Source organism: Crocodylus porosus, unplaced genomic scaffold (genome assembly GCF_001723895.1).
Source record: "Crocodylus porosus isolate Cpor-Errol unplaced genomic scaffold, CroPor_comp1, whole genome shotgun sequence".
NCBI classification, from domain to species: Eukaryota; Metazoa; Chordata; order Crocodylia; family Crocodylidae; genus Crocodylus; species Crocodylus porosus.
In genome coordinates, this window is record NW_017728950.1 from 62,773,251 (window position 1) to 62,782,181 (window position 8,931).

Sequence of the window (8,931 nt, forward strand, 5' to 3'; positions counted from 1 at the left end):
GAAAATAATGCAATTAACTAACCATAAACTGACTATACATAAAATAAACTCTTTCAGTAATGGATGTTACTTTAAAGAAAGAGTAGATAGGTAAAATTCCTTAGTGTGATTTTTAAATGAAGACTGAGAACAAACATATATTTACAACTTTGCATATGATAGAACATTTATTGTACCTAAAACAGGATTCCAAGATCAGCCACAATCTTTGATTTTAGAGAGGGATTCAATGCAGCAAATGCAGTATCTTTGAAGACTTTAAATTTTGCTCCGAAAATCGCTTAGACATGAAAACCAAACATAAGTTTGTGGTGCTCACATGTTTGCACAGGACAGAATGTCAGAAGTGGGACAAAATACTACCATGGCCCAAAATATGAAAACAATAAAAAAATAAGTTTATATGGGAACTGAAATGTTTAGAAAATCCATTGCTTTAGCAAACTACAAATGACTGATTTCTGCTTCTGATCCTTTATTTCTGGGTAAATAATATTTAGCAGCAACTATAAGGGGATAACACATTTGCAATTTAGATAATACAGAAATGTGGGGGAGAGAAAAATGTGTTAAGTTTTATAGTTTCCATAACAGTAAATCCTAGCTGATGCTTTGGTTTTTCTCTGGAAACAGAAAATCCAAGTGGCTACTTTAAAAAGTTTAAAAGACTTTAAAATTTTCTACTTGTTTATTGCTGAAATATTAATTCAGGGTGTTTTTGTTGGGCAAATAACTCATCTGAAAAAAAGAAGCATCTCTTTCATTTGCTATTTTACAGCACAGGAGCAAATTCTAATCAACATTACTTAGAACCCTAGGAAAGTGGTACTGGAAAGGACCTCATGAGGTCCCCTAGTCCAGTCCCCTGCTCAAGGCAAAATGAGCCCTGACTAAACCATCCCAGCCAAATGTTAATCTAACCTGGTCCTGAAAATTTCCTTGGATGGGGATTCCACAAGTTCTCTAAGCAGCCTGTTCCAATGCTTGACCACCCTCCCAGTCAGAAAGTTCTTTCTAGTCTCCATCCTAAATTTCCTCTGCTTCAGTCTGAGGCCTTTACTCCTACTCTTGTCCTCTACAACCAGAAAGAAAAGGCTGTTTCCATTCTCTGTAATTGCCCTGCAGGTATTTGGAGACTACTATCAAATCCCTGTCTCAGCCTTCTTTTCCCCAGACTAAATTACCCTAGTTCTTTCAGCGTTTTCTCATAAGTCATGCTATCCAGGCTTGCAATCATGTTTGTTACTCTCTGCTGGACTCTTTCCAATCTGCCCACTTGAAGTATAGGGCCCAAAACTGGACACAATATTCCAGATAAGGCTTTACCAGTGCTGAATAAAGCAAAAGAATCACTTCCCTTGATTTGCAAGCAACATTCCTACTAATACAACCAAGTATGCTATTGGGGGGTTTTTGCAACAAGAGCACACTGTTGGTTCAAAATCAGTTTATAATTCACTGTAACCCCTAGGTCCTTCTCTGCAGTACCGCTGCCTAGCCAGTCATTCCCAGTCTATATTCATGTATGCAATTATTCCATTCCAAGTGCAAGATTTTGCACTTTTCTTTGTTGAATTTCATCTGATTGATTACAGACCATTTCTCCAGTTGACCCAAGTCATTCTGGGTCAACTGGAGAAATGACCCTACCTACTTACCCTACCTAAGTGTCTGCAATCCCACCCAACTTGGAGACACCTGCAAATTTGTTAAACATGCACTCAATCTCATTGTCCAAATCATTAATGCAGATGTTAAGCAATACCAGACCCAGGACAGACCACTGGAGCAAAGGAGTAAATAGTGGAGAAACATCTTGTTTTTGTGCAATAGATATATACATTAATATTCAGCTGAATGGAACTGGAACAATATGACAAAGAAGTGTGGCGTAACACAATGAAAACTGTATTGGTATTCTGAATATCACTGCACGTGACTTCTACAAAGCATCCAAAAGGGTAAGGAATTGATGGTAGAACATCAGATGTTTTAATAGGATCTCTGAATCTAATAGTTTTGCTAGACATAAAAAATTATGATGATCTAGACCACTGAATTCCGCCACTCCACACTTGAAGTTTTCTTGCACCTTCCTGTGCAATTTGGTAATGAGCATGGTCTAAAACAGTGCACTGGACTTCATGGAGCAACTGCTCTGATCCAGAATGGCACTTCTCATATGCCCATTTCTCAAAAACTCTTTAAAGTAAGGACAGGAAGATGACACTTAGTTCCAAAAGGTATGGCTACTCTCAGATAACAGTTACCATTCATGGTTTTCACTAGTGCTTGGCAGAGTACCAGTTCACAAACGTTGCTGTTTCACTAATGAACAGCAGAATACGCTCAAACAGTTGGTAATTTTAACAATGTTTCAGGACAAGCTAGTGCAAAATGAGCAAGGGTTGTTAGTTTTTAACAATGTTTGTTATTGATCAACACAGTGACATGACAAGTATCTAATATATCACATGAAGCAATTAATATTCTAGTTCTGGTTAACATGAATGAAATTGGGTTTGGCAGCACTAAATCATGGTTTATGCAAATTAACTGTCTCCTCATTATTTTTACAAGTCCTTTTCATTAAATATAACGTGGCTACTTAAAGCAATGTAATCAGATGTTGCGAATAATGCAATGTAAAATTAAAGAGTTAAAAACCATCATGGACATAAGCAAAGTTCTTTAATTTTGCTGCTATAATGCACTATATAAAGAAAATTAGCAGGAAGGATGCAGGTGCATATAAACACCCACAAATTTCATTTTTACTACATAGAATTTCAAAGTACAAAGACATATAAAACCCTGTCTAATAAGAATATCCATGTATCTTATAATTCTGATGACATCATAAACTACCTGAGCTTTACTTTTACTGTTTATAGTGTTACCCTGACCAAAATTTTTTCATGGACTACTTGAATGTATGGCAGACTGGCTGTTATATCTGTGAACAGTAGAACAGTGACATTCTGCAGCACATCATTGTTGAGTCTTGGAAAATCATTTATAGGAAAATATGTTCTTATGCAAAATCTTAAAAAAATATATACACATTGAGAACTTTTTGCAGTTGAGGAATGTATCAATATTTTACATGGCTGTTCTATAGATAATTTATATTTCACTTGTCATAGCAAACTTTTCACTAAGAAGAGAATAGAAGTTGGTATATCTGATTTATTCTTTTGGTTGCCTTTTCAAAGTGAATTTGTTATTTTATTACCCAGTAACAGAGACTTACTGCCATTGAATAATCTTATTGATGGTGAAAATGAGATTGTTACACAAAAAGAAACTAAAGAAGGAATATAAACCTACATACAATTAAAGTTACAACTTATCCTAATTCTTACTCTATCCTGTCTTTCTGGCAGGTCTGCAAAACAAAACTAGTACTTAAAAAAGTAAAAAATTTGAAAATACATCGTTTGATGGCAATTTTCAAGCTGCTTTTGGGTGCTCCTGTAAATACATGATTTGGGGAAATTATACACCACTAGGACTATATTACAAACACCTACAACATAAAGAGAAGCATATTATTTAAATAGCATGCCCAAAACATGGTAGAGAGAATTCTTTTCAAAGCCAAAGCTGTAAATTTTACTGTAAATGGCTTGGAGATTTCCTATTTCCAAATGCCCACAATCATCTACAACACTTTCCCTAATGAAGAGAAAGTGGAGAAAAAGAACTGGAAGTATATAAACTTGGGGAGGGTAGGAAAAGGACAAACCTATGAATCCATGTTTCTGGACTCTTCGGAAACTTAGTTAATGCCAGTTTTCCAAGGTGTAAATCCTTAAGTGGATTTAAAGTGCCAGACAATATTAGTTCCTTCCTGCAAAATAAAAAGAAAAATGCATTTGTAAAAATAAGGTTTTTCCTTAAAAAAAGAAGTATGAAACAAGTAATTTTCTTTGAAGCATAATATAACTATGTTTTCCCAAAATATAAAGCTTGAAAATAAACAAACCTTTAATGGATGAAGACACAGCACTGCAACCAAAAGTATAGTCTGTTTAAAGTAAATTTTAAAACTTCAGCTCTCTAACTTGGCCTGGACAATATCAGCTATTGTAGCGGTCCTCCACCTTTATAGACTCAAGGCAGTCCTTGTTAGACTCAAGAGGCACCTGTACACATGCCCGACACCTGCGGATTAGAATATGCTGAAGCAGACTTGATTAATCGAGTCTGTTGGAGAGTGCTCATTAGCACGCTCCAGCAACCTAAGTGTCACATGTATTTAGCATCCCCATGCTTCAGAACGGTGTCGGGGTGCCTCAACTAAAGCCCCTTGAATGAGATTTAATTAAAGCACCCCCACTGCCATTTTGAAGTGTGGTACACTGAATACATGAGATGCTGCAGGCACTTTAATTAGAGTGGCTCCCAAGAGCTGCTCCAGTTAAAGGATCCCCTCTCCACCCCAGGGCATGTGTAAAGATGCTCAAGGAGCCCCTCAGAAAATGCCAGGTCTTCGTTTTTACTTGTTTCTTGACTATGGAAAAATAATATAGTGATTCTTCTGTTGCAACGAATTCAGAAAGACCACAACAGGTCAGAATGTTTTTGACACTATGGATTCCTATTTGAAATCTCTGGTTTATCTTATGAATCATCTATTTGCTAATAATACTAATTTTGGCTGCATACACACATTCAAATAATTTCTCCTGGGAATTCTCCCAGGTTTGCTCTCCTGGTAGAAAAACCTAGCCAGAGCTGTGTTTATAGACAATTGAATGTTAAGCCCTGAATAGCGGAGAGCTTGCAGTGTTGCCAACATGCAGCAGGGGAGGGGGTGGGAGGTGCTATGCGCACACAGTAGTGTGATCCACAGACTTCCTTAGTCTGCCTGGTGATGGATGTAAGCAATCCACAGGGCAGCCCTGATTGGCTAACGCCAACTGCCCATAGTCAGCTTGTTACCCTGCAGCACAATATGAGGTTTGTGCTGGAGCAGCAGAGTCCAGTGAATGACATTCTTTTTCTGGGAGGCAGGAGAGGAAGGTTTGCTGGAGGACCATGTTCTCTTCTGAGAGAAGCCACAGCATGTACAGCCATTCACTGTCCCAAGAGAAACTGTCCTGGAGTGATTTAACCCTGGTTGTTTCCAGTTTATTCTTCTGGAGCAGCATTTTTACTCTGGGAGAAAAAGACTAAATATCTGCATACTTGTGGTTTCTCCTGGGAAAACAGTGACTCTCCCAGGAAAAAATGAATATCTGTATGAGGCCTTTGTGGAATACCCTCAAAAGGATCTCATTCCTCCTCTAAGGCCTTAGCTCTAAGACCTCAGTGCATCTGAGCTGCTGGTACAATTGTTGCTCTTACCCTGTAATCAAAGTGAGGATGTGCATTCATGTGGGTCTGCACATGCAGAAAGAGATCCTTGTTCAACAGTTTTTTGTTGGGGGAGAAAGATCAGAGCCCTAAAAAGAACATAGGTGAAAAAAATCCTAATTGTTCTACTGTAGGCAGATAAGACTTTGTAGTAGCCTGATAATAAAAAATGGGTGACAATTTTTGAGTTAGTTTCAGTCTGTTAGGTAAACTGAAATGAAATATTGTTGTTTACTATGACTGTTTGATAGCATGTCTTTCCATTCTTCTTGATTTGTTTTAGACAACTGTGCCTCATGAAACTTCCTCATTCTTTGGCCCCAGTTCTGACCTTTTAAGTTCTGTTTTGGACCTGTGGTGGGGCTGCTTGTAGCGGGGCAGTCTCCAGGAAATGCCAAACCTGTGCCTCCCCCATGAAGGGTGAGTATGGGGCGCTGGAAAGCCTCAGCCCCCGCTGCCTTGCAGGTGCCCCTATGGTCACCCCATTCAAATCACTGGGTTCAATAGTCAGGGTGTGTTCTGACAGTCAAATCATTGGGTTTGGCAGCACTAAATCATGGCTTATGCAAATTATCTGCGTCCCCTGTCAGAATCGAACCCTGACCATTGACTCTTGGAACACACCCCGACAAAAAAGCACAGGGCCAAGGCCCACCAAGTAGGGCCTGAGGTGGGGTCCAGGCTGATTGAAGGGGGCTTGAGACGGGGCCCAGGCCCACTGAGTGAGGCCTGAGGCCCATGGGGCTTTAGGCCCAGCAGCCCAGTCAGATGCTGGACCACATGCTTTGTCAGATGCTATGAATGGATTGGCAGAAGGGCATGGGACAGGGGAAGAGGACACAATTGAGGGGAAATAAGTGTATAGAAGCCCAGTGAGGGAGCTGGGTGTTGAGGCCCCAGTAAAGAGTAGGGCATAGGAAGATGCTCCAGTGAGGGGGGCATGGGGCTCAGGTAGGTCTGAGGATGCCTGAGGCCAAGTTTGGGCTGGGTAAGGCTGGTGCGGCCCAGCTAAGGGGCTGGGGGAGTATTAGCGGATGTGGATGCCATCTGCAAGGCATGGGACACGGTATAAGGGTAGGTTTGGAGCCGTATATTTGCACTTGGCATCAGGGCAATTAAATGGGCAGCCTCTCACCTAGGAACATCTTTAGTTACAACAATGGTGTGGCAGGAGAGGCAGGTGGGCACACTGCCCTAGATAAGTGGGTGGGCCAACGTTTGGACCGGCCCTAGGATGGCCCACTTGTTACACTTAGGCTCTCAAGATATTCTTTTTGGAAATGAGCAACTGGCTCACTCTTTCTTTTGGTTGAGAAGGTGGTGGAAGCAGAGAGCAGTCCTCAGTTTTTGTGCCTCCTCCCAACACTGTTTGAACATTTTTCATTATAACAGCAAATCAAAATGGATAAACACTGAAACAGAGAAGACAACCTAAGATATCCTCACCCACACAAATATGCTTTTAATCTAGAGTACAGTCTTGCTTACTTTCCATCTAACCCAGGGAATTTTGCATTCTGTGCTGTAGAACAGCCAGCTTCATCACTGAGGTGAAAATGTGTTCCATTTCAGTTTAGCCTCCAGCTTGGAAGATGGGAGAGATGGGTTTGAGCCCCTTCTATTACAGAACACAGGTCTCCAATTTGTTGGAGAGCATTCTAACCTTTATACCAGTGGTGCTCAACTTCTGGCCCATGGGCCGGATCTGTCTGTTTGCTTTTGAAAGAAAGTGGCTGTCAGCATGCGTTAGGCATGCTCTCAGCATGCCCTGTCTTGTGGCCTTCAGTGGTGTTAGGTACTGCTTAGCCAAGGAAGTGGTATCTCTGAGCAAAGACAACAACAGAACTTTAGGCACCTCATTAACTTTACTACACAAAACTTGAGTATCTAAGAACTGTCAGAACTTTCAACTATGTAGGGAGTTATAGATCACTTTTTTTGAATGAAGGCACCTAAATTCTACATAAGTTGCACTAAGAGCCCAATGATTTATTGAATATGCTCCAAGTCCACATATAGTGGACTGATCTCCAGTGAAGCCAGTGAATAATAGTGTGCAACCCTACAGTCCCAAAAGTACTTGCCCTTTTAATTTTCAGTGCTTCAAGGTAGATTTCCAAACGTAAAGGCCTGGCTGTCTTTCACTGCTGCAGTAGCAGCATAGTACTTTCTAGGTTTTGCAGATTCTCAAGCACCCCCTTGAAAAAGAACAGATTCAATTATAAGTGGGACTAAAATCCATCACAAAATACAACATGCTTACAAATTTGCCTTCTTTGGGCTCCTTAAGAATATACCTAACTTGGGCAACAATATCACTGACTCTGGTTTGTGTTTTGTTCTAATTGCCTTTAGTATTCTAGCCTATATGAAAAATAATGTCAAGATACCTCTCAGTTGCCTCAGAGCCATTAGCAAGAGCTTGAGGTTGCTGTCATCTCTTGGGACTTAGAGAATTTGAATTTATTTTGAGACACTTTCAATCTGATGTACACTGACCCTTGCTCAGTTACTCATCTGTGGTTCCACCAGTGAGTACTCTAATAAATCTAGCTTCCTGCATACACCTCTGTGATACCTTCTCAAGAAAACGGAAAGGGACTCTTTTACTCTCGATAGCTTGATTCAAAATTAAGGCTACTTTTTGGCCCTGAAGTAAACCTCTAACATTTCAATCATGTTTAGTTACTGTGCAAGCTGCATTAAACAAGGTAAAGAAACACAATTTCTCCTCCTGTTATATATTAAGAAACAAATGTAGTAACAGAATCACCTTGTAGACTAAGCAACATTTTCTGCTTCCACATTTCATAAGAACAGCAAAGGAAGTGGGTACACTGAAGGAATCATTTCTAAAGGCTTAGACATATTGTTGAAAGAGCTGCTCTCACAAGAGCTTTTATTTCTTTTGTAAACTATACCAAATGGTCTCTCTTTCCTCCATGAATATTTAGTTTCCCATCCATTATGGAAATGGCATTTATCACTCGGTTATCATGCCCCTCAACTGTGCCATACACTTCTGTGCCATTGGATTCACTCTTACGTGGCCCATAAACTTCCACTATAACCTGAACTGGCAGTGGAAAATATTTCCCTGCCTATCCTTCCCTCCACAGATATTTTACACAATAAAAAAGTCAAATCCAGTCTATCGAAATACACAGGGGTTTTATGTGATTGTATGAAATAGCATGAGAGTCAAGGGCAGATTTGCAAATTAAACTATCTGGCCCTAGCTGTAGTGGCCAACTTTGTAACGGCAACACTGATGAGCTGTGTGGCGGGCCAGTAGGGGGCGCTCCTGCATTGAGCCACCCACCTCCCTGCACCCGCCCACCTTCCAGGCTCTGAATGCCTCCCTAGGGGCACCTTATGCTCGGCCGACCCCTCTCCCAGAGCACACTCACTAGTCTGGGGGTAACTTTGCTGCCACCACCCCAAGAAGGGACTGTCTCAGCCCTGTGTCCTCGGGGAAACACAGGCCTAATAGTCCAATGGGTACTCGACCCAGTACAGGCACTTGGGGCACTTCCCCAAGTCAGGGGGGAAAAAAGTAAAGTCTCCCTT

The 8,931-nt window shown here is 40.7% G+C and overlaps 1 protein-coding gene across 1 annotated transcript in view; it reads right to left on the reverse strand.

The window, feature by feature from the left end:
- Positions 1 to 8,931, reverse strand: part of PTAR1 (protein prenyltransferase alpha subunit repeat containing 1) — a 38,079-nt gene that overhangs the window by 15,615 nt on the left and 13,533 nt on the right. The window contains exon 4 of the mRNA XM_019554750.1: positions 3,749 to 3,853. Coding sequence (XP_019410295.1) covers positions 3,749 to 3,853 — 105 coding nt within the window. The remainder of the gene's footprint in view (positions 1 to 3,748; positions 3,854 to 8,931) is intronic.